This window comes from Bufo bufo, chromosome 3 (assembly GCF_905171765.1).
Source record: "Bufo bufo chromosome 3, aBufBuf1.1, whole genome shotgun sequence".
In the NCBI taxonomy this organism is placed as follows: domain Eukaryota; kingdom Metazoa; phylum Chordata; class Amphibia; order Anura; family Bufonidae; genus Bufo; species Bufo bufo.
Genome location: NC_053391.1, coordinates 293,569,209 through 293,595,759, shown reverse-complemented (window position 1 = coordinate 293,595,759; position 26,551 = coordinate 293,569,209). Strand labels below are relative to the sequence as shown.

Genomic DNA, 26,551 nt, shown 5'->3' with positions numbered 1-26,551 from the left:
ACTACATCTATGTGTTCTTCTAGTACCATAGCCTCCAGCTCCCCCATTTTTCTAGCTAGACTTCTGGCATTTGTGAAAATACGTTTTAAATTACTATTACCTGTAAAGTGAATATCTAGGATTTTCTGGTTACCTTGGTTGATTTTTGTATGTAACAGGTTCTTGTTACCAGCAGTTCTATTTTTCATAAATGTATAGTTATGCCCAGTCTTCTCCCTATTTTCCTCGCTAACCCCAGCCCCCACTAAATTCCCACTGTCCCCTTCTATAACCCACTCTCTATCTACACTATCTACCCCCTTATTAGTATGACACCTCCCCACAGATCCTAGTTTAAAATCTTCTCCAGCCATCTAACCATTTTCCCCCAGGGCAGTTGCAGCCTCCCCATTAAGGTGCAGCCCGTCCCTTCTGTATATCCTGTAACCGACCGAGAAGTCGGCCCAGTTCTCCATGAACCCAAACCCTTCCTGCACCAGCTTCTGAGCCACTTATTTAACTCCCTAAACTCCTGTTGTCTCTCTGGTGATGCTCATGGCACTGGTAGTATTTCTGTAAACACTACCTTGAAGGTCCTGGACTTGAGCTTCTCACCTAGTTCCCTAAAATCATTTTTAAGGGCCTTCCGTCTCCCACTGACTTTGTCATTGGTGCCAATGTGTACCATGACTGCTGGGCCTTCCCCAGCCACACCCAGCAATCTGTCAATCCGATCCACAATATGCCGAACCCGAGCACCCAGCAAGCAACACACTGTTCGGCATTCACGGTCTCTGCGACAGATGACCCTGTCTGTCCGCCTAATAGAGTCCCCTACCACCAGAATCTGCCCGACCTTTGCTGCACTCCCTTTCCCATCCTTCCTGCAGTGGTCATCCTCCTGGTTGCTAAGAGAAACGCCCTGCTGCAGTGTTGCTGGCCCTGGGCTTTTATCCCTAATATCAGCCAAACAGGCATATTTACTAGGGTGTTCCAGCTCAGGACTAGCCTCCCTGGCACTTTTCCCTCCACCCCTTCTTCCTACATTAACCCAACTGCTCACTTGATAGTCCTTATCTTGCCCTCCTCCTCCCACCTCCATTTCACTGACCCCAGTCAGTGCCTGCACAGTGAGGTCTAAGCCTCTCTCCAGTTTTGCAGTTCCCCTAAGTATTTCAAGCTGCTTATTTAGATCCAAGATCTTGCCTTCCAAATATGCAACATAATTGCATCTAGTGCAAATGTATTCACCCTCGAAAGGCTCTTAAAGCGCGCATACATTGCACAGGACACCCACTTAATGGCATTGTCCATGGAGCACCTGTTTTAATGGGGATGAACAGTAAAGTAGAAAACAGTAAATATAAGTTAGAATTAGACCTTGTCTGCTGTAGTTGGAGGACTAGCTAGAATGAAGCCAACAACACACAAGGAAATTCTATCAAACCTTAGTTTCTTGCTCCTTGTCTTAAACTCTGGTTCTTTAAACTCCACTTAATCAGCAGCCACAAGCTCTGGGAGAGTTCAGTGGTTTAATTTATAGCACCTTGTTGCCCAAGCCACTCCCCTTAACCAAGCAGCTGGCCATGGTTTTTGGATGAGCATGCATAATTTCTTTTGACTTGTCTTGTACAATTGGATATGATTGAGTGACCAAGCTTATGGCGTGCATGTGTAGCAATAAAGAGTACCGCACAGGGCTTCATCCAACCTAAAGCTGGCCGTAAGTCTCACTACCAATGTAAGTCTGACATTCTTCACAAACTTTAAGGCCCTTCAGAGTGGAGTCTGCACCTGTCGGGCATAAATGTCCAAGATGTGAATACCCCTTTAACCCCCTTGAGGACATATGGTGGAAGTCCATTCTTTAAATATGGGCCTCACTCCGGAGCACAGCGGTCAGGTTTCTGCTGCTTTAGGCCTAGTTCACACTTCAGTGATTTGGTTAGTGATAAGAAATCTAACAATCACATGTTTAATTCCCCTAAGGGGACTTAATATAAGTGGAGACAAAGTAAAAAAAAAAAAAAAAAAATTCAAATCCACCCCCCTTTCACTACCATATATTTAAAATAGAAATAAACATCATCGCCGCATGCGAAAGGAACTGAACTATAAAAATATAAAAGTATTTATCCCATACGGTGAACACTATGACAGAAAAAATCAAAATGGTTGTTTCACCGGTTTTCATTGCTTCCCCTCTGCAAAAAAGGGAACAAAAAGTCATATGCACTCTAAGATGGTATCAATAATAACTGCAGACTGCCCTTCAAAAAAAATTAGCCCATACTCTGCTCTATAGACATAAACTATAAAAAGTTATTTCATGAGTAGTACTGCAGATAAGGAGTCCAGATTGCTATTTTTTTGTTGTACCCTCCTGATCCATCACTGTCAGTTCTCAAAGCTGCTCTGAAATAGTTTGTCAGCACTTTTGTGCCACTTTTAACACAATAGAGGGGACCACTGTGTCCATGCACGCAGCAGTCCTGACAATTTCAATCCTGATATTTCAGCACAGCTTTAAGCACTGACAGAGGATCAACAGGGGCCAGTAGGAAAATAAAAAATAGTGATCTCGGCTGCTTATCTGCAGCACTACTCATGTACAGTGCTTTGAAAAAGTATTCATACCCCTTGAACTTTTCCACTTTATTTTTCACATTACACCCACAACTTAAATGCACTCTATATGATCCACTCTATAAGTTTATGTATACCTTATGGGAGTGCTCACAATACTAAATTAATGCCAAAGAAAACCAATGAGTAACGTTATATCCCTTAAAAAAATTGCTCTTTATTAGAATAATCATAAAAATCATCAAAAACATATAGTAGAGAGATGATAATCACTAGAACATTATATTGAATGACAGTATATTGTGCACTTGATGTCCTGCAATATCTGTGGTGTAAACGAAAAAAGCCTAAGGTGGTTCACTAACCTGTGATGACGATATCAATAGTAACGGCAACAGCATACTTAAACTATATTCTCAGGTGCTCACTGCGTGCCCTTAATATATACATATAAATGCCCGCCAGGTTGGAAGAATTTTTACACTTAGCACAAATAACAATGGTAGCAGAACAGTGACCTTAGTGTAAAGCTAAACTGACATTACCTCTTTAAAGTGCAAAAGTTGAAAGTGGCGCCTTCCTTTCTACGCACGTTTCGCTTATCAGCTTCTTCAGGAGGAGAGGCTTGTCTGGGTAAGGGTGAGTGTTTTGAAGCTGATCCTGACCTATCCGGGAACGATCCTGCGCTCATTTGACCTACATGAATCAGCACATCATCTGCACGTGACTTCCGCCCTTCCCCTGAGTGTCACGCCGAGAAGGGCAATCCGATGTCCTGGAAAGGGTGCAGATCGGCGTTCACGGCGTCACTTCTCCTTGGACATGCAGCGGAAGCACCATAACCGCAGTATCGGCCATGCGCTCTAGGCAGCACATCATATTCGCTATGAGGATTTGGGAAGGGGATGAATCACCTGAACTAATTAGTCCCCCTAATGTGCTAAAGTGCTCGTGCATAAAACTTTTATACAGGGTGGGCCATTTATATGGATACACCTTAATAAAATGGGAATGGTTGGTGATATTAACTTCCTGTTTGTGGCACATTCGTATATGTGAGGGGGGAAACTTTTCAAGATGGGTGGTGACCATGGCGGCCATTTTGAAGTCGGATATTTTGAATCCAACTTTTGTTTTTTCAATAGGAAGAGGGTGTTATGACACATCAAACTTTTTGGGAATTTCACAAGAAAAACAATGGTGTGCTTGGTTTTAACGTAACTTTATTCTTTCATGAGTTATTTACAAGTTTCTGTCCACTTATAAAATGTGTTCAATGTGCTACCCATTCTGTTGGATTTTCAATGCAACCCTCTTCTCCCACTCTTCACACACTGATAGCAACACGAGAAGTGCTAGCACAGGCTTCCATTATCCGTAGTTTCAGGTGCTGCACATCTCGTATCTTCACAGCATAGACAATTGCCTTCAGATGACCCCAAAGATAAAAGTCTAAGGGGGTCAGATAGGGAGACCTTGGGGGCCATTTAACTAGCCCACGACGACCAATCCACTTTCCAGGAAACTGTTTATCCAGGAATGCTTGGACCTGACACCCATAATGTGGTGGTGCGCCATCTTGCTGGAAAAACTCAGGGAACGTGCCAGCTTCAGTGCATAAAGAGGGAAACACATCATCATGTAGCAATTTTGCATATCCAGTGGCCTTGAGGTTTCCATTGATAAAGAATGGCCCCACTATCTTTGTACCCCATATACCACACCATACCATCAATTTTTTTGTTCCAACAGTCTTGGAGGGATCTATCCAATGTGGGTTAGTGTCAGACCAATAGCGGTGCTTTTGTTTGTTAACTTCACCATTCACATAAAAGTTTGCCTCATCACTGAACAAAATCTTCTGCGTAAACTGAGGGTCCTGTTCCAATTTTTGTTTTGCCCATTCTGCAAATTCAGTGCGCCCATCTGGGTCATCCTCGTTGAGATGCTGCAGTAGCTGGAGTTTGTAAGGGTGCCATTTGTGAGTAGCTAATATCCGCCGAAGGGATGTTCAAATAATGCCACTCTCCAGTGACATGCGGCGAGTGCTACGCTGTGGGCTCTTGCTGAATGAAGCTAGGACAGCCACTGATGTTTCTTCATTAGAGACAGATTTCATGCGTCCACATTTTGGCAAATCCAACATTGAACCAGTTTCACGAAACTTAGCAAGCAGTTTGCTAACTGTAGCATGGGAGATGGGTGGTCTCGTAGGGTGTCTTGCATTGAAATCTGCTGCAATGACCCGGTTACTGCGTTCACCAGACATCAACACAATTTCTATCCGCTCCTCACGTGTTAACCTCGGCGACATGTCAATGGCTGTAAACAAAGAGAAACTTGTAAATAACTCATGAAAGAATAAAGTTACGTTAAAACCAAGCACACCATTGTTTTTCGTGTGAAATTCCCAATAAGTTTGATGTGTCACATGACCCTCTTCCTTTTGAAAAAACAAAAGTTGGATTCAAAATGGCCGACTTCAAAATGGCCGCCATGGTCACCACCCATCTTGAAAAGTTTCCCCCCTAACATATACTAATGTGCCGCAAACAGGAAGTTAATATCGCCAACATTCCCATTTTATTAAGGTGTATCCATATAAATGGCCCACCCTGTACAATGCATAAAGTAACATTATTAATAAAGTGCTGTGGTGCTACCTGCTAAACTACACTGGTCAAATGCAATTCATAATAAAGTGCTATTGTGCTAATGCTAAAAAATCGCTAATCCACTAATATATATTGGCTGCATCATCAATACCTTTTACATTATGAAAAAAATTAACAATACAGATCATATTGTGAATACATGTTTAAAGAACGTGAAAAAATTAGTGCTTTAGATATCTCAAAAAAATAAATAATTAAAGCAAACCCCTGTGTGATTAAGATAATTCATGATTTTTCTTTATAAAGTCCTTAAGTGCAATTCTTCCCTCCTTCCCATCTCTTTCATCACCAGAAATTCTTCTTTGAAGATCGCCATCTCCTCCTATATACAGTACAGACTAAAAGTTTGGACACACCTTCTCATTCAAAGAGTTTTCTTTATTTTCATGACTATGAAGGCATCAAAACTATGAATTAACACATGTGCAATTATATACATAACAAACAAGTGTGAAACTGAAAATATGTCATATTCTAGGTTCTTCAAAGTAGCCACCTTTTGCTTTGATTACTGCTTTGCACACTCTTGGCATTCTCTTGAGGAGCTTCAAGAGGTAGTCCCCTGAAATGGTTTTCACTTCACAGGTGTGCCCTGTCAGGTTTAATAAGTGGGATTTCTTGCCTTATAAATGGGGTTGGGACCATCAGTTGCGTTGAGGAGAAGTCAGGTGGATACACAGCTGATAGTCCTACTGAATAGACTGTTAGAATTGGTATTATGGCAAGAAAAAAGCAGCTAAGTAAAGAAAAACGAGTGGCCATCATTACTTTAAGAAATGAAGGTCAGTCAGTCAGCCTAAAAATTGGGAAAACTTTGAAAGTAAGGGCTATTTGACCATGAAGGAGAGTGATGGGGTGCTGCGCCAGATGACCTGGCCTCCACAGTCACCGGACCTGAACCCAATCGAGATGGTTTGGGGTGAGCTGGACCGCAGAGTGAAGGCAAAAGGGCCAACAAGTGCTAAGCATCTCTGGGAACTCCTTCAAGACTGTTGGAAGACCATTTCAGGGGACTACCTCTTGAAGCTCATCAAGAGAATGCCAAGAGTGTGCAAAGCAGTAATCAAAGCAAAAGGTGGCTACTTTGAAGAACCTAGAATATGACATATTTTCAGTTGTTTCACACTTGTTTGTTATGTATATAATTCCACATGTGTTAATTCATAGTTTTGATGCCTTCATAGTCATGAAAATAAAGAAAACTCTTTGAATGAGAAGGTGTGTCCAAACTTTTGGTCTGTACTGTATATATAATTATTATTATTTTTTGTATTAGTGTGTGTGTGTGTGTATATGTGTGTGTGTGTGTGTGTGTATATATATATATATATATATATATATATATATGTGTGTGTGTGTGTGTGTGTGTGTGTGTGTGTGTGTGTGTGTGTGTGTGTGTGTGTGTGTGTATATATATATGTTCATACATACGACTTGAGTCCATGATCCCATAAATTCCATGACTAAGATTTTTGATTTATATTCCAGACCCAGATATTTTCTTTTAGAATTTATATATGCAGAGTCTATGTAATATACTATTTACTATGCCATACACTCTTGCTTTGTTTTATTTATTTAGGAGTATTTTTATAGTAGTAATTTTATAGTAATCTCCCCTTTTTTTTATTTTTATTTTTTTTATTCTCACAAATAATATATATATCTGTCTATGATTAGACGCTACCCCCAGACCACCATTCTTTGTGATAAGCATCTTCTTATAGGATTAGTCAGAATTACAGTATCAAATATTCCTGGATTTTGCTCTGTATCTATTACTGTACTTTTTGTCTCTCATATACTGTATAGAACACATGTACATTGGTCAAAGTCTAGATATATTACTTAGATCCCTACCCTTATTGGTAAATATATCCTCTAGAGTGAGGATCTCCACTGGCCCCATCATCCAACATTATACTATATTACATATATTTTAATGTAAGTTTATTATTTATATATATATATATATATATATATATATATATATATATATTATATTGTCACTATCAGCATTATAACATGCTTTTAAACTGAACTATACCAACATTTTCCAATATTTCTATATTTCACTAGATTTTATCTATATTATATTTTTTATATATATATAAAAAAAAAAAAAATATATATATATATATATATATATATATATATATATATATATATACATATATATATAAATAAAATTTTTGTCCGGTGTATTTACTCTACTCAATAACGTATCAAGTAGTGTTTATGTCCATATTGATATACGTAGACTACAGCATATTATATTTTACTATTTATATATCCCTATTCTCTAATCTAATTGTGCAAAAATTCATCCCCCAATGTTTGCTCATGCTCCATAGCGTGGGGCGGGTCTTTTTCTTCCCACTACCCGGGCGCTGCGTCTTCCAAGGTCCAAATACCGGAAGTCACGTGGGCCGCTTGCGTTCCAGGATGCGGTCCATATACAGGAAGTGAAGTTCTTCCGAAATGGGATAGATCGCGGTGCCTGTCCATCTCCTCCCCACCCTCATACACAGACTGGGGACCGAGTATATTTGCATTATTCTCTACTAAACATATTCTTTCTCTTTCCAACATGAACTATCACAGATTGGACTTGCGTTCCACAGTGGAACGCATGTCCCACCGGAACCAGAAGTGACATCACTTCCTGATCCCGCTCCTACACATGCGTTCATAGAAACATAGAAACATAGAATGTGTCGGCAGATAAGAACCATTTGGCCCATCTAGTCTGCCCAATATACTGAATACTATGGATAGCCCCCGGCCCTATCTTATATGAAGGATGGCCTTATGCCTATCCCATGCATGCTTAAACCCCTTCACTGTATTTGCAGCTACCACTTCTGCAGGAAGGCTATTCCATGCATCCACTACTCTCTCAGTAAAGTAATACTTCCTTATATTACTTTTAAACCTTTGCCCCTCTAATTTAAAACTGTGTCCTCTTGTGGTAGTTTTTCTTCTTTTAAATATGCTCTCTTCCTTTACCGAGTTGATTCCCTTTATGTATTTAAAAGTTTCTATCATATCCCCTCTGTCTCTTCTTTCTTCCAAGCTATACATATTAAGGTCCTTTAACCTTTCCTGGTAAGTTTTATCCTGCAATCCATGTACTAGTTTAGTAGCTCTTCTCTGAACTCTCTCTAGAGTATCTATATCCTTCTGGAGATATGGCCTCCAGTACTGCGCACAATACTCCAAGTGAGGTCTCACCAGTGTTCTGTACAGCGGCATAAGCACTTCACTCTTTCTACTGCTTATACCTCTCCCTATACATCCAAGCATTCTGCTGGCAATTCGTGCTGCTCTATTACATTGTCTTCCCACCTTTAAGTCTTCTGAAATAATTACTCCTAAATCCCTTTCCTCAGATACTGAGGTCAGGACTGTGTCAAATATTCTATATTCTGCCCTTGGGTTTTTACGCCCCAGGTGCATTATCTTGCACTTATCCACATTAAATTTCAGTTTCCAGAGTTCTGACCATTCTTCTAGTTTTCCTAAATCCTTTTCCATTTGGCGTTTCCCTCCAGGAACATCAACCCTATTACATATCTTTGTGTCATCAGCAAAAAGACAAACCTTACCAGCGAGGCCTTTTGCAATATCACTTATGAAGATATTAAACAAAATCGGTCCCAGTACAGATCCCTGTGGAACCCCACTGGTAACATTACCTTGTTTTGAATGTTCTCCATTGACTACAACCCTCTGTTGTCTGTTCCTAAGTGATGCACAACATAGAGGGGTATTAATAGCCTATAGACATCACTATGTGTTTTATGTTTTTATTACTTGTGCATATTAATTGCTCCTGAAGAAGGGGTTCTCTGCCTAGTCCCCAAAACGCGTTGAGCCTTGATTCTAAAAAAATGAATATTCCAGAAGCTCCTCCTTTGGTGACTGGTTTGTTCCTGTGATTCTACAAGTGATCCTGGCCGGGGGAGTTTAGCCTATGGGTGTTTTATGCTTATCCCTTAGATTATCTCCCCCTGTGAAGTGAGTTACCTATATGTTTACTTGTTTTATTTACATTTTAATATACCATTGTGTGGTTTCATTATGCCTTTATATGCTGCTATATACTGAGGTCTGAACACACTGTATAATCTTTATGTTGATACATACAGATTGCTCCTTTATATAGTACACGGCCATCCCGTCGATTACGGATCACCTATATCCTAAGGACCTACTAGAAGCATAATGGAAGCGCTTCATTAGTACCGCGTTAAAGACTGCCCTGATTGCCACGGCCCGACAAACAATCTTCCAGGTCCTGGGCCACGGCCCGGCGGTTGGGGACCGCTGCACCAGATTACAGACACAGTACATTGCAATACCTCTGTATTGTAGTGTGATATAACTGGGGCTGTTCACATCTCGTTTTTGTTGTAGGTCAAGCGGATACGTTTGTAAACAGAAAAATGTATGGAAACTTATGGCTTGACGTACCCATAGACTATAATTGGGCAAACGGCTCAAACGTCCATACTTTTGACTCCGTTTGTTACTGTTTACGTTTCTGTACTTTTGTTTCAGGACAGAATAACGTAGCTTACCATGCTTTTCGGTCCTGTAAAAAAAAAAAAAATTGTAGAGAAACGGATACATTTTTTTTTTTTTTTTTTTACATTGCAGTGAATGAGATGGATAGAAACATAAGACAATATGTTTCCACCCATTAAACGTATCAGTTTTTGTTTTTTCAGATAATGCCTTCAAATCCTTATTTAAAAAAGAAAGGTTTCACAAAAACTTATGTTTCTTGTTTTAAAAAAACGGACAGAAACTTATTGCAACATATGCACATCCATCAAACGTATACTTTAAAAGAAAGGGTAGATAACCACAAAATTGCATACATTTGTATACGTTATATTTTTTACTGTATGTCTATATGTATCCACCTAACGTACAGGAAAAACTTCCCCTTACATTGATAGGGAAGCCCGTTAGACCATGTCTCTGACAAGGCCTAATAGACTTTTGTATATGGCAAACTTGCAGGCCTCCAACTGCCATGCCAACTCCTCAGCACCTTGCAATTGTGTCCTGGGGGCCGAGACACTGACCGAGCAAAGCCCTTGCCTCTATCCAACCACATAGATGGCCTCGGTCACTATTGAGCATGGCATCTAAGGGGTTAAAACTGTCAGAATCACAGTTATCTTTGATCCTGCCAGCTGCAACAGGAGTTGGGCTATGTAATATAGCTCCGCTTTTGCTGCTGATCTCGAGGGTGCGTTATACAATGGATAGCGGAAACTAGTATCCAACTGAAACATACATTTTAGCTGCTCAACAACCAGTTAAGAGTCTGTCTCCTCCCCTGATATTTCCTGGCATTTTAGTAAATACTTGTGTTCCCCATAACATCTTTTCTTCTTGTGCTGGGAAATATATGAACTGGATTTTACAGGTTGGGGTGTGTGCCCACATAGGTTGATGCTGTCCAGTCAGTTCTAAAAGGTTCTGATTGTGTGAGGGCACACCCTTTTGCCAAGGGGAATGGTAACAGGCAGTTGTCAAAGTAGTTATTAGAATATTCATATCTTTATAGGTGGAATAATAGAGGAATGGCACAACCTACATTTACTAAAATAGACATCGTTAAACTTATGACTGAACTGAGTAAAAAAATAAAAAATACACCAGGTAATGTACCGTAATATTATTTTATTTCATATTTAATCATTTTATCCCATACATTATTAAAATTAGATTTCCAGCATTTTGCTAATAATTTCTGCTTCTTCCCAGTTATCATATTACCATTCTATTTCTCCATAACTGGACCAGTAATTGATCAGTTAAAATGAACGTGGAACATCTAATCTACAAATAGTGTGTTTGTGCAATCCACCGATTGTGTGCAGATGCACTTCTGTTGATAAATGTACTTTTAAGCTCACACATAAGTAGAGACTTTATTTTTAATTCACCCTAAAATGATGAGTTCACAGACAGATAGCACCGGGTGACCAGTCACTTTTGATGGTTTATAATTTTAACTCTGATAAATTCCAAATTCAGAGTTATGAGTAGTCACATCTTATCTCTTTTCTCAGTGACTGGTTAATTGGGGTGGTGGGGTTAATTTAAATTAAAACTTAAACTAATAGAGGTCAGTAAGGCAACAGAAACACCTGAGTAAAACAAATGAGGCTGCCAGCCGTAACTTTATCTTGGCTGGCTCCCAGGAGGCGATTGGCAGAGAATTAAAGTCGCTGTGGCGTTCTGTAAAGGTGAATAATGGGCGACACTTGTCAGCACACAGCGTCTCCACAAATGTCCCAGATTGCAGAACTTCCGAGCCAACTGCTGCCATCCGTATTGAGTGAATGAGCACGAGAACAGTTGTCAACATCTGGCAGCACAGCAAGGAATGGGTGCAAGGCTGGGGAACCCTGCGGATTCTAAGTATGGTGCTTGAAGCTGTGGAGGCTTTAATCACTTACCACTCCTTGGCAGCCGGCAACAGCATATTCCAGCCTCGTTCATCACAAGCAGACATCTGCTGAGCCGTAAGGCAGCTACGCATTCATTTTTTCTTGCCTCCCAACCCCCTTGCTCTTGCAGCCACCCCAATCACTATTATACACAAACACTACCTTGACCAGCCCCTCCTTCTGTTCCATTCCCCCACAAGAGTATTCCTTGGGAAAGATAATCTGAAAGATTACCACTTAAATGTGTGCTGGTAATTGTAGGGAGATGGGCCCCGACAGACACAGTATAGCATCTGTTCAGCTGACCGGGTTAATTTCTTCTGCTGAGTGGGGTTAGGCAGAGATTCTTCAATAAGGAGAAAGAAAAGTGCTTTATGTTTTGTCACCTCCTTTGTCAGGACAGTCAGCGTGTCCTGAGTGTCATATTTACATACCGTGCAATGCACCCCAGAAATGAAGCTGGCAGAGAGGGCATTGTTCAGGTACTCAACATCTACATTATGCTTCAGGAGTATTTATTTTGGCATTAAACATTACAAAGTCATAATTTTCTCTGCTCACAGCCCTTTTTCATATTTTTTCATATAGTAACCTTCATGTATGGGTTTTATTTTTAAATTAAAAAACAAAGAGAAAATTTTGGGATATTTTGGACTCGGAATATAGACATTGTCTTACTTGGTGGTTGTCAGGAGGAAGCTTGTATAGATGTGCAGTAGGCACTGGCCATTTATGAGTTAAAGATGGCTGTGTTCAGTGTTCACACATCAGAGTTTAATGCTCAGCATGATTTACTCACACTTCCTAGTTAATTATTAGACATAGGGAGACATCATATATCACTCTCAAAAGAATATATTGAGTTTTGACGAGAGATATTTCTGTTTTGACTAATGCATTCAAGAGCATAAAACAGGATGATAAATGGAGCGTCTAGGTAAGGAGGGGGGTGGGATATTATAGCCTTCAATACAGGTTCTGCTAAATTCCATATAAGCTTAGCATAAAAATGGCTCACATTTGATTGTTATGCCCAGGGATTTGTAATATTACAGGCTTGGAGAAATGTGGTGAGTGAAAACACGTTATTTTACAACTTGCCATTGTTCTGGTTCCTGTTACCTGGGGCTGACGAGGGTGCGAGTATTGTGCTGTGATGAGAATGAAAACTGTCTAGTATGCCGGATACAATTACGTATTTATGAGATCATTGTTAATAGAAATGTTTGACGCACAGGTAATGCTGCTTTAGAGGGTGACATGGGTCTCCAGGGGTGCCGTACTGCACCCAACCTGCTCTACATTATAGGTGAGACATACTGTGCACTTCAGGTCTGGCACTTCACACCTATGTATATGGCACTTCATAAGCTGAGAGTTTTGTGTTACAAAAATAGTGCAGATTCTATTGGATGTTAGGCCTCATTTACATGAATGTATTTTCTCTCCGCGCCCGGTCTGTATTTATGGCGAATCGCATACGGCCACAAAAAAATGTGGGATGTCATCAGTGTACTTTCCGCATCCGTGCTGTTGTGCTGCAAACTATAGGACATGTCCTGTTCTTGTCCATTTTTGCGGTGAAGAATAGGCATTTGGACAATGGGGCGAGATGCGAGATGCACACTGCCAGTATCTGCATTTTGTGGACCGCAAAACGGATATGCCAATCTCAATGTAGCCTTAATTTGATTCAAGTGATACATAATAGTGTGCAACCGCTGACAATAATTAGGTGAGGTATAGGACATTTATCATATGAGCTTTGCAGCGGCAGTTCACACATCTGTCTAATTAAAACACACCTAGTATTCTTATTAGGCACATATAAAAAAAAAAAAAAAAAGTCTTCCTCTGTGAACTTTTGCTAGATATACCTCTTTCCATGTAAATCTGTTCTGCTCCATCTCCTCGTCATGTCTTTGTCACAGCTACCTAGTTCTTTTCTGATGTAGTCGTATACAAATATGTAGATACAGATAGGTGTGTATATTACTATACGTTTTACATTGTCTGTTACACACTGTACAACACTGAAGTAGAGATGTACTTGTGAGCACGGTTAGGGAATTGCTTGCTTGTTATAAACGAGCAGGGGCGTAGCTATAAGGGAAGCGGCTGCTTTGGGGCCCAAATTCCGAAGGGGCCCACCCAGGTGGAGGACTAAAAGATATTGTCTGGAACCCCTCAACAGTATTATACAATGACATTATATACAGAGACACAGTAGAAAATGGACGGAGCAGCTGCCGGTCCTCGCCCGAGAGAGAGATCTTGACTAGAGATGTCCCGAACTATTCGCCGGCGAACATCGCTTGTTCGCGTTCGCTGCGGCGGGCGAATATATGCGATGTTTAGTCCGCCCCCTATACGTCTTCATTGAGCAAACTTTGACCCTGTACCTCACAGTCAGCAGACACATTCCAGCCAATCAGCATCCATCTTAGATTCATTCTGAAGCTGCAGTGTTAGAGCAGGGAGAGTGCTGCTGCTGAATTAATAGGGAAATCGTTAGCTAGGCCAGTGTTCTGTGTCCAATCCAGTCCTCAGACTCATCTGCTGTAAGGACAGCGTCCTGACAGCACCCCAAAAAGCCCTTTTTAGGGCTGGTACATCAGTCTGCTTTTTATTTTTTTTTATATATATATATATATATATATATATATATATATTGCAGTTGCCTGCCCGTGTGTGAGAGGCCACAGGCCCACAGACTGTACTGTGCCCACTGCCCACCACTCATATCGGGTGGCACAGTACCTTGCAGATAGTCATTTAATTTTTTCTCTAATATAATTGCAGTTGCCTGACAGTGTGTGTCAGGCCCACTGACTGTACTGTGCCCACTGCCCACCACTCATCGGATAGCACAGTACCTTGCAGATGATAAAGTCATTTAATTTTTTTTCTAATATAATTGCAGTTGCCTGCCAGTGTGTGTCAGGCCCACTGACTGTACTGTGCCCACTGCCAGTGCCCACCACTCATATCGGGTGGCACAGTACCTTGCAGATAAGTCATTCAATTTTTTCTCTGTAATATAATTGCAGTTGCCTGCCAGTGAGTGTCATGCGCACAGACTGTACTGTGCCCACTGCCCACCACACATATTGGGTGGCACAGTACCTTGCACGCATAGTACCAGTAATCTAAAAAAAAATGACAGGCAGAGGCAGGCCACCCCGCAGGGGCCGTCGTGTTTGTGGTGCTGTGATTTTCTTTTGGCCCTAGAATAATGCCCTGTGTTCAGAGGCCACGTACCCTGAACTCGAAAAGTTCTGAGGACATAGTTGACTGGCTTACACAGGACACCCAATCTTCTACAGCTTCCGCTCGGAACCTTGACTCACCATCCTCCTCCAGCTCAGCTTCGGGCACCTCTCAAGTTACCACTTGCCCGCCCGCCCCAACCACCAACACTAGCACCACAGCCGCTTCACTTGATCTGTCAGAGGAGTTATTTACACATCAGTTGGAAGAAATGAGTGATGCGCAACCATTATTGCCAGAGGATGTAGATAACAGGGATATGTCTCAGTCACGCAGCATTACACACATGGACGTACGGTGTGATGATGATGTTGTACCCGCTGCTGCTTCCTTTGCTGAGTTGTCAGATACAAGTGTAGCGGTTGATGATGACGATGTGTCCGTGGATGTCACGTGGGTGCCCGCTCGAAGAGAAGAACAGGGGGAAAGTTCAGATGGGGAGACAGAGAGGAGGAGGAGATGAATTGGAAGCAGGTGGAGGTCGTCGCAAGGAGCTAGTGGCACAGTCAGACAGCATGTATCGGCACCCAGGGTCAGCCAGACAGCACGCCAATCAACGCATGCTGTTGCCACCACCAGAATGCCGTCATTGCAAAGCTCAGCAGTGTGGCATTTTTTTTGTGTGTCTGCCTCTGATAACAGCGATGCCATTTGCAACATATGCCAAAGGAAACTGAGTCGTGGGAAGTCCAACACCCCCCTAGGTACAACTGCTTTGCAAAGGAACATGATCTCATATCACAAAAGCCTATGGGATCAACACATTATGAGTACAAGCAGCACACAAACTCAAAGCCAACATCCTCCTCCTGGTCCAGCATCTTCAGCCACGTCAACCACTGCTGTCCTGTTTGTCCCCTCTGAACCACCCGCCACTCCGCCTCTCACCTTCAGCAGTTCCTGCTCATCTGCCCACAGTCAGGTGTCTGTCAAGGAAATGTTTGAGCGTAAGAAGCCAATGTCAGAGTCACCCCCTTGCCCGGCGTCTGACAGCTGGCTTGTCGGAACTCTTAGCCCGCCAGCTTTTACCATACAAGCTGGTGGAGTCTGAGGCCTTAAAAAAAATTGTAGCTATTGGGACACCGCAGTGGAAGGTACCCGGCCGAATTTTTTTTTCACAAAAGGCAATCCCCAACCTGTACTCTATTGTGGAAAAGGAAGTCATGGCATGTCTGGCACACAGTGTTGGGGCAAGGGTCCATCTGACCACTGATACCTGGTCAGCAAAGCACGGTCAGGGCAGGTATATCACGTACACTGCGCATTGGGTAAACCTGCTGATGGCTGCCAAGCATGGAATGCGTGGCTCTGCAGAGGACTTGGTGACACCGCCACGACTTGCAGGCAGGCCTGCTGCCACCTCCTCTACTCCTCCTACTCCATCCTCTTCGCTAACCTCTTCGGCTGAGTCCTCTTCTGCTGCTGCGTCTTGCTCCACATCAACCGCACCCCCCCAGCTCCCCAGGGGCTATTCCACATCCCAGATACGACAGTGTCACGCCGTCTTGGGGTTGACTTGCCTAAAAGCAGAGAGTCACACCAGACCAGCACTCCTGTCCGCCCTGAACGCACAGGTGGATCAGAGGCTGACCCCGCACCAACTGGAGATCGGCAAAGTGGTGTGTGACAACGGAAGCAATTTGTTGGCGGCATTGAATTTGGGCAAGTTGACGCATGTGCTGTATCTGATCGTACAACGCTTTGTGCATAAGTACCCAGGCTTACAGGACGTCCTCAAGCAGGCCAGGAAGGTGTGTGGCTATTTCAGGCGTTCCTACACGGCCATGGCACACTTTTCCGATATTCAGCGACGAAACAACATGCCAGTGAGGCTCTTGATTTGCGACAGCCCGACACGTTGGAATTCAACACTCCTATTTGTATGACCGGAGTGCTAGAGAGCCTCTGCAGAGCTGGGTATTTTTTTGCCACGTTACTGGACACTCATGCGCAATGCCTGTAGGCTCATGCGTCCTTTTGAGGAGATGACAAACCTAGTCAGTCGCACCGATGTCACCATCAGCGACATCATCCCATTTGTTTTCTTCCTGGAGCGTGCCCTGCGAAGAGTGCTGGATAAGGCCGTAGATGAGCGTGAAGAGGAAGAGTTGTGGTCACCATCACCACCAGAAACAGCCTTATCAGCATCGCTTGCTGGACCTGCGGCAACGCTGGAAGAGGAGTCTGAGGAAGAGGAGTCAGAGGAGGAATGTGGCTTTGAGGAGGAGGAAGACAAACCACAGCAGGCATCATGGGGTGCTCGTTGTCACCTATCTGGTACCCATGGTGTTGTACGTGGCTGGGGGGAAGAACAGACCTTCAATGAGATCAGTGAGGGTGAGGAACGGGACATGAGTAGCTCGGCATCCAACCTTGTGCAAATGGAATCTTTCATGCCTGTTGAGGGAAATCCAACCTTGTGCAAATGGAATCTTTCATGCCTGTTGAGGGACCCTCTTATAAAAAGGCTGAAGGAGAACGACCTGTACTGGGTGGCCACGCTACTAGACCCCCGGTATAAACAGAAAAGTGGCTGAAATGTTACCGAATTACTGGAAGTCGGAAAGGATGCAGCAGTTCCAAAACAAATTAAAAAGTATGCTTTACACAGCGTATAAGGGTGATGTCACAGCACAACGGGAATCTAACAGGGGAAGAGGTGAAAGTAATTCTCCTCCTACCACGACCACGCCAGCAAAGACAGGACGCTTTACCGACGTGTGGTTGATGGAGGACATGCGGAGCTTTTTAAGTCCTACGCATCGCCACAGCCCTTCGGGGTCAACCCTCAGAGAACGACTCGACCGACAGGTAGCAGACTACCTCGCCTTAACTGCAGATATCGACACTCTGAGGAGCGATGAACCCCTTGACTACTGGGTGTGCAGGCTTGACCTGTGGCCTGAGCTATCCCTATTTGCGATAGAACTTCTGGCCTGCCCCGCTTCAAGTGTCCTGTCAGAAAGGACCTTCAGCGCAGCAGGAGGTATTGTCACTGAGAAGAGAAGTCGCCTAGGTCAAAAAAGTCTAGATTACCTCACCTTTATTAAGATGAATGAGGCATGGATCCCCATGGGACTGACGGTGAGGGATGCATTTGACTAAAAAAGGCCTGATGCGATGCCTTGGGCCAAAAATGGTCCACACGCTGCTGTATTTAATCTCTGCATGCCGGATGACTTGCGTGAATTCTCCGCCACCAACTAGGGTTCAAGCCGCAATATTTTAGTGCTCTTTCTGCCTAGAAAACATCAATTTCTCCGGCCGCTGCTACAGCAGCGGCTGCAACAATACCTGATTTTTCAGGCATGTGTACATGCCAAATTTTTCGGGCCTCTGGTGCTGCACTGTGGCTGCAAATATAAAACAACAAAAAAAATGCACATACATGTGTCAATTCCCCTTCGTGATCATTACCTTGTTGTGGTGAAGGGGCTAGCGTATCACAATGAAGCGATCACCTCTGAGTGTGTTGGCAATGTTGGCACACCCCAGATGATAAGGTCGTTGCTTCATTGTGAACAGACCAAAAGCGATCGGATGGATAATTCTGCATAGAAAAAACTAATTTTCTTTGTGATCATCTAAGGTGATCATTAAAGCCTACTAGGCCAACAATAAGCCCACACGGCAGAATCATTGTTTTTTGGGTCACTTAACTGTCACTGAACTACCTCAGCACGACCATAGGCTTTGAAAAACGGCCATCGCCTGCAATCTCCCAAACGTGCGCACGAGCACAGTCCTCACTACACCAAGATTGACGCATAGAGGAATAAAATTTGTCATGAGTGTGTCAACTATTGACAACTCTTTGCAGTTGTCTAAAATCTATTCGATACAGGTCCCCTGATAGGGGACGTAACAGGGATTAAACTGATAAGAATAGTACTACTTAACACACCACTCATATAGGGTGGCACAGTACATTGCACGGCGCACGTGCAGTGCCCTGAATTGGAAGTAAGAGGACCGACCAACCATCTTTTTCCATCTCCCGGTTCCTGAAATCTATTCGATACACCGGCCCCTGATAGGGGACAAAACAGAGATTAAACTGGTAAGAACAGATTTTTTTTAATAAAAAAAAAAAAAAAGAGGACAGCCTCTGCGGAGCTGGGTATTTTTTGCCCGCGTTACTGAACGCTCATGCACAATGGCTGTAGGCTCATGTGTCCTTTTGCGGAGGTGACAAACCTGGTCAGTCAAACCCAAGGCAACATCATCGACCTCATCCCATATGCATTTTTTCTGGAGCGTGCCCTGCGAAGAGTGCTGAATCAGGCCGTAGATGAGCATGAAGAGGAAGAGTTGTGGTTACCATCACCACCAGAAGCAGCCTTGTCGTCGTCGATTGCTGGACCTGCGGCAACGCAGAGAGAGGAGTCTGAAGAAGAGGAGTCAGAGGAGGAAGGTGGCTTTGAGGAGGTGGAAGACCAACCACAGCAGGCGTCCCAGGGGGCTTGTTGTCACCTTTCGGGGACCCTTGGTGTTGTACGTGGCTGGGTGGAGGAAGAGACCTTCAATGACGTCAGTGAGGACAAGGAACGGGGCATGGCTAGCTTGGTATCCAACCTTGTGCAAATGGAGAGTTTGCGGTTGTGCAAATGGACTGTTTTGCGGTTGTTTGCGGTGCGTTAAACGGGGAGTTTGGTCTGTCACTGTGAAGCGGGCGTAGCCCTTACACTACCTGATCGATACAACCTCATACCTGATTGTATACACACACTGGATGTTTTAAAGCACGTTATTCCAAACAATTTAGGAATGTTAGGTGATTTAAGCACTTTATGGATTAAAACCCGACTATGCGTCAACTACGTAATTTTCCATGGGAGTTTTGCCATGGATCCCCCTCCGGCATGCCACAGTCCAGGTGTTATTCCCTTTGAAACAACTTTTCCATCACTATTGTGGCCAGAAAGAGTCCCTGTGGGCTTTAAAATTCGCCTGCCTATTGAAGTCTATGGCGGTTCGCCGGTTTGCGAACATTTGCGGAAATTCGCGGTCGCCGTTCGTGAACGGAAAATGTTATGTTCGCGACATCTCTAATCTTGACTAGCCACAGGAGTGGTGGTTGCGAAGAAGTTGCTGTGGGGGCCACATTCAGAAATTTGCTGTGGGGCTTAGTCATTTCTAGTTACATCGCTGTAAATGAGCATCAGATTCCTGGGTGAACCCCCTTCTCCAAACTCTTAATAATATATACCCTCTTCTGCTGCTTCATGAGACAAAAGGAATGGTGGAATGTCTACTGACAACCAGGTTCATCACCATGTCCCATGTTGGGAGAAACAGAGTGTTTAGGACTTTATGACTCAATGTCCTGAGCAGAGGTGCTATTGGTCAACAATGGTTTGAACTCATCTAATACTTGAAGGGAGATTTAGCAAAACTCGTGCAAAGGAAAACTGGCTTATTTGCCCATACTAAACAATCAGATAGATTTTTTCATTTTCCAAAGAAGCTCTTAAAAAGGATAGGAGGATTCTGAATGCTTAATATGGACAACTAAGCCAGTTTCCCTTTGCATCGGTTTTGATAAATCTCCATTTAATCTGTTTATTAGGAGTCTGTGCATTCATGCATATACAGACTTTCGTCCTCTTCTATACAGTCTGTGCTCTGTGTGATGTGATCCCTCAGTGAGAAGTTTCCACACATTTTATGTCTTATAGTTATTATTTTTCATTGAGTTCACATATGATTAGTTGCACACACTTCATTTGCCAGGTATAGGGGGAAAGAAGCATCTTATAAGTGATTGAAAGATTATCTTTTATAATACGTATTTCAGTTTATCTTTGCTTACCTTTTTTATGTATCGAAAAAATGTAGCTACATAGTTCATACGTTTGTGCAGCTATACCTGGCACTAAAGCAGTTATCTCATCAGAGAACTCCCCATTCAGAATAAAGCAACCATAACAACCAACCCCTGAGTTCCCAGAGCAAATCTATGATTTTTCCTAGGGGAAGACATATATTTCTCCTGCTTAAGCCACTGGAGGGGTAACCTATGATTGCCATTTAGCTAAAACATGGACTGTTCAAGTCTTCGAATATAGGAAAGCTTTTAGAGAGAAGCTCTCCATTGTGGCTCATGACAGGTGTCCCAAGATGGGAAGCCCCTCATTCATATGTTCTAGATGTATGGTTGGCTGGATGAGACAACCCATTTAATTGTATGGCATTGAATTGCAGAAAAAGGCACCAATAAGTACATGCCTCCATTCATGTGATCTTTGGGGGCCACTGTGTTCAGACCCCCGATCGGACACTTATTTCCTATCCTGTGGATAGTAGTTGTAATAGGACAACTGATTTACATCCCAGAGATCCTCTTTAAACATTAAAGAAGTCCCTCAACCTTTCAGAAATTCAGCTGCTTAGTAATGAAACATGAAGAGCAACTTTGCAATATAAAGCTTATTTCTTTCCAATTCTCAGAATGCATTTTAAGAAATAGATGTTTCATTCTGGTCTCCAGGAACAGGTATGGTATATACACATTAATAGGCCCTGGAAATGTTAATATTCTGATTTACTAGCTCAAATATTTAGTAGTCTCTTAAAGCAAAACATAGAAAAATCACAATGAAGTAGATTTTCTAGGGCATAAGGAACCATCATTGAATACAGAATATAATTATCACTGTGTGTTTTGTTTAGTTTTTTTCTCCCATGACAAAAAAAAGCTTCATTTCTAATAATGATTAGGACGTCTTGTGCTATGTACTAAAATGCAGAACCTTTTGATGTGGTTTATTTGTATTTTTGAAGAGAATACAGTGAAAAGTAAAGTATCAGAAATGGCAGTGCAGATTTAGAAATGGCTGTGTTATAGGGGGAAATGTGGTATCCTTTTGGTTTACTGAACTTTTAGATCTAATTAGTATAAAGTGGTTTTATTTGTGATAATTCATGATTCATTATTTCAATCTTTTCAGTTATTGCGAGAATTGATAGAGCGTAAGACAACCTCCCTGGATCCCAATGACCAAGTGGCCATGGGCAGGTAAGTGTAAGAAATTAACAATCTGTTAAATGTTACCATCAGAGCTGTCTGTCCAACAGAAAAAAGTAGGAAAGCTCAAAGGTCAAGCACAATTATATGAGCCATAAAGACTGGATAAAACCATTCTTGACATTAATCATGGCCAGTAATATTTTCCGATGATATCATAGCCATTATTTTTCAGGAGAAATTTCATTCAGCCTGTTTCATATGTGCTATAACAGAGTTGTCCCTTTTTCCACCCTGCAGTGGTAGTGCTGATATATGATGGTGCAAAGTCCTCATTAATGGAAACTATATATTCTAATATCATGAAGGATGAGTATCGTTTGTTGAAATTTTAAGACTAAATGTGTTTGACTGGTTGTTTAGGTTGTGAAGTAATCTGTAGTATTTTATTATTAAAGATTCTTTGATAGTCAGCTGAAGGGTACATACACAGTGTAATGGTTTTGATCAATTTTGACCATAAACCTTGCACTTTTCTCCCTTTTTTTTAACTAGTATTTCTCTAGTATTTAAATGGGTTTTCCTTTGTAAAGTAGACCACTGATGCTTACTATGAGTTAACCCCTTAGTGACCAGCCTGTTTTGGTCATTACTGACCTAGCTTTTTTTTTTCCATTTTTCATTGTCGCCTTCTAAGAGCTATAACTTTTTTTTAAATGTTTCCGTCTATATATCTGTTTGAGGGCTTATTTTTTGCGGGACAAGTTTTAATTTTTAATGGTGCAATTTTGGGGTACACATAACTTTCTGATTAACCTTTATTAGGCTAGTTTCACACTAGCGGCAAGGAATTCCCGTAGGCTCCTGGATGAAAATCTGTCGGATCAGTGCTGCCGCTAGTGCATGCGTTCCCCCGGACTACCGCTCCGGCCCCATTGACTATAATAGGGGCGGGCTGGCGTTCTGGCGGCAGCACGGCAAACATGCCAGGTGGCATGTCGTACTTTTATTTCGGCCGCCTCTCGGCATGTTTGCCGGAACTCCAGCCCGCCCCTATTATAGTCAATGGGGCCAGAGCGGTAGTCCGGTGGATATATCCTTAAAGGGGTTCTGCACTTTGTTTAAACTGATGATCTATCCGCAGCCTTCTCACTGTTTACCGCTGGCCCAGTGACGTCACGACTAGTATCACTGGCCTGGGCGGGGCTAAGCTCTGTTCACTTGAATGGAGCTTAGTCCCGCCCTGTCCAGTTGATAGTTGTGACGTCACTGGGCCTGCGGTAACCAGTGAGAAGGCCACGCTGCTGCCTTCTCAAACAGCTGATCGGCCGGGGTCCCGGGTGTCGGACCCCCACGATCAGAAGCTGATGATCTATCCAGAGGATAGATCATCAGTTTAAACAAAGTGCAGAACCCCTTTAACTGTTTCTAGGAGTAAGTTGGGGAAAAACAGCAATATTGCCCTTCGTTTTTAGGTATTAAGTTTTGCAGTGTTCATTTTAGCGGTTTAAATAACATTATATCTATTTTCTGGGTCAGTACAATTACTGCGATACCAAATACATATAGTTTTTATTATGATTTAGTACTCTTGTGCAATACAACCCATTTTTCTTTTTAAAAAGGAAGAAAATCTTTTTGCATCGCCACTTCCCAAGACCCATAACTTTTTTATTTTTTATTTTGAGTTGTGTTGCTTGATTTTTGCGGGGGCGACTTGTAGTTTTCATTGGTATCATTTTGCAGTAAATTACGCTTTTTGATTGCTTGTTATTACGTTTTTTCAGTGGCAACTAAGAATAAATTAGCAATTCTGTAAATTTATTTTTCCTTTTTTTAACGGCGTTCACCATAGGGGATAATTTACATGATATTTATGTACTGCAGGTCGTTACCAACGCGACCATGCCAAACATATTTTTTTTGCAATTTTTTTTGCAATTTTTTTCATTGAAAGGGTCTTTTCATTTGAAAAAAGCATATTTTTATTTACTGGAATTGTTTAATACATTTTTTTTTACCACTTAATAGTCCAACAAGGTGACTATTGTTTTACTGGTGACATGTGTTTTACATTCCCATGTGCATAACCTTACAATTGTCAGTGTTAAACCTCATTTGCCACTTCTCTGCCCAAACCTCCAATCTATCCAGATCCATCTGTAGCAGTATACTGTCCTCTTCCGTGTTGATTACTTTACACAGTTTAGTGTCATCTGCAAAAAAAATTATTTTACTGTGCAACCCTCCTACAAGATCATTAATAAATATGTTGAAGAGAAGAGGGCCTAAAACTGAATCCTGTGTTGCCCTATAAGTGACTGTGACCCAATCTGAGTGTGTACCGTTAATAACCACCCTCTGTCTTCTATCACTGAGCCAGTTACTAACCCACATACAGATATTTTCTCAGAGTTCAAGCATTCTCATTTTATATACTAACCTTTTATGTGGTACAGTGTAAAATGCTTTGGAGAAGTCCAGATATGACATCCATTTACTCCCCCCGATCCAATCTGCAACTTACCTCTTCATAGAAGCAGTTTGTTTGACAGGACCAATCCCTCATTAACTCGCGCTAATATGACTTTATACACTTACTTTCATTGAGATACTCCAGGATATCATCTCTTAGAATACCTTCAAACAGTTTACCCACAACAGATGTTAGACTTACTGGACTATATTTTCTGGGCTCTGTTTTTGACCCCTTTTTGAATATTGGCACAACATTTGTTATGAGCTAATCCTGTGGAACAGACCCTGTGATTATAGTCTTTAAAGCATACCTGTTTTTTTTTTGTTTTTGTTTTTTAAACGGCTGTGCTACCTTGTAGAATCATAAGTGTGAAGGAACAGGTCTTTTTTTGGGCTTCTCTAATGTCTTCCTCTGCCATATTATTCCCTGTTTCAGCTGTACAGCTAGATGCATTTCTCTCACAAACAGTAGGTGTCTCCCTTTTATGGAGTCTCCCAGTACTGTACTGCAGTGACCTCACTTCCCCACTATATTTGTCTTCTTCTAGGAAGCTCAGAAAACTGATAAGGAGAGGAAGATCAGACTTAACAGACACAGACCCATTTCTGCTCTTCAAAAGCTGTGTAGAGGCAGTGCTTCTATTAGGCTCAAGAGTTCAACGAGCTTTGACAACCCCATTTTCTGTTAATTGTCTGTTACTAGAGACTTATCTAGCCTAACAGACAGTGGAATTCAAATTAGGTGGAAGTGAGACCCCTAGTGGCCATGACATTAAAGTAGATATATTAGGTATCGCCACAGCCGTAAGAACCTACTCTATAAAATCACATGACCTAACACAAAAAGTGTAACCGCAAACGATCAAAAAGTCATATACATCCTAAAATAGTACCAATCAAACAGTCATCTCATCCAGAAAAAATGCTTTATTATGTAAACTGAAACTGGAACAAACAACCAAAAAAAGCCGTCTAGTCATATTTGGTATTATCGTGTCCATTTCAACCTGCTCTATAAAAATACCACATGATCTAACCTGTCAGATGAACGTTGTAAATAACAAAAAATAAAAACTGTGCCAAAACATTTTTTGTTACCTAGCCTCACAAAAAGTGTAATATAGAGCAACAAAAAATCATATGTACCCTAAAATAGTACCAACAAAACTGCCACTTTATCCCGTAGTTTCCAAAGTGGGGTCACTTTTTTTGAGTTTCTACTCTAGGGGTGCATTAGGGGGGCTTCAAATGGGACATTGGGGCAGCAAAATCTGCCTTCCAAAAACCATATGGCATTCCTTTCCTTCTGCGCAATGTCGTTTGCCCGTACAGCAGTTTACGACCACATATGAATATGAGTTTTGTTTGGCTGTTAACCCTTGCTTTGTAACTGGAAAGAATGGATTAAAATGGAAGATCTGACAAAAACGTGAAATTCTGAAATGTCATCTCTATTTTCCATTAATTCTTGTGAAACACCTAAAGGGTTAGCAAAGTCTGTAAAATAATTTTTTCTATACCTTGAGGGGTGTAGTTTCTAAAATGGGGTTAATTTTTTGGGACTTTCTACTCTAGGGGTGCATCAGTCTTCAAATGTGACATGGCAGCTTAAAATCATCCCAGTGAAATCTGCTTTCCAAAAACCATATGGCGTTCCTTTCCTTCTGCGCAATACCGTGTGACCGTACAGCAGTTTACGACCACATATGGGGTGTTTCTGTAGACTGCAGAATCAGGGCAATAAATATTGAGTTTTGTTTGGCTGTAAACCCTTGCTTTGTTGGTGGAAAAAATGGATTAAAATGGAAATTCTGCCCAAAAAGTGAAATTCAGAAATTTAATCTCCATTTTCCTTTAATTCTTGTGGAACACCTAAAGGGTTAACAAAGTTTGTAAATAAGTTTTGAGTAACTTGAGGGGTGTAGTTTCTACAATGGGGTTATTTATGGGGGTTTCCACTATGTAAGCCCCACAAAGTGACTTCAGACCTGAACTGGTCCTTAAAAAGTGGGTTTTGGAAATTTTCTGAAACTTCTAAGCCTTCTAACGTCCCCAAAAAGTAGAAATATGGGGAATGTAAAGTAATAACTATTTTTGGATGTATTACTATCTATTATAAAAGT

The 26,551-nt window shown here is 41.9% G+C and overlaps 1 protein-coding gene across 1 annotated transcript in view; it reads left to right on the top strand.

Moving 5' to 3' along the window:
• The window catches only part of AATF (apoptosis antagonizing transcription factor), a 309,381-nt gene that overhangs the window by 186,234 nt on the left and 96,596 nt on the right, over window positions 1–26,551 (top strand). Inside the window, exon 9 of the mRNA XM_040424193.1 lies at window positions 21,934–22,001. Within this exon, the coding sequence (XP_040280127.1) occupies window positions 21,934–22,001 (68 nt within the window). The remainder of the gene's footprint in view (window positions 1–21,933; window positions 22,002–26,551) is intronic.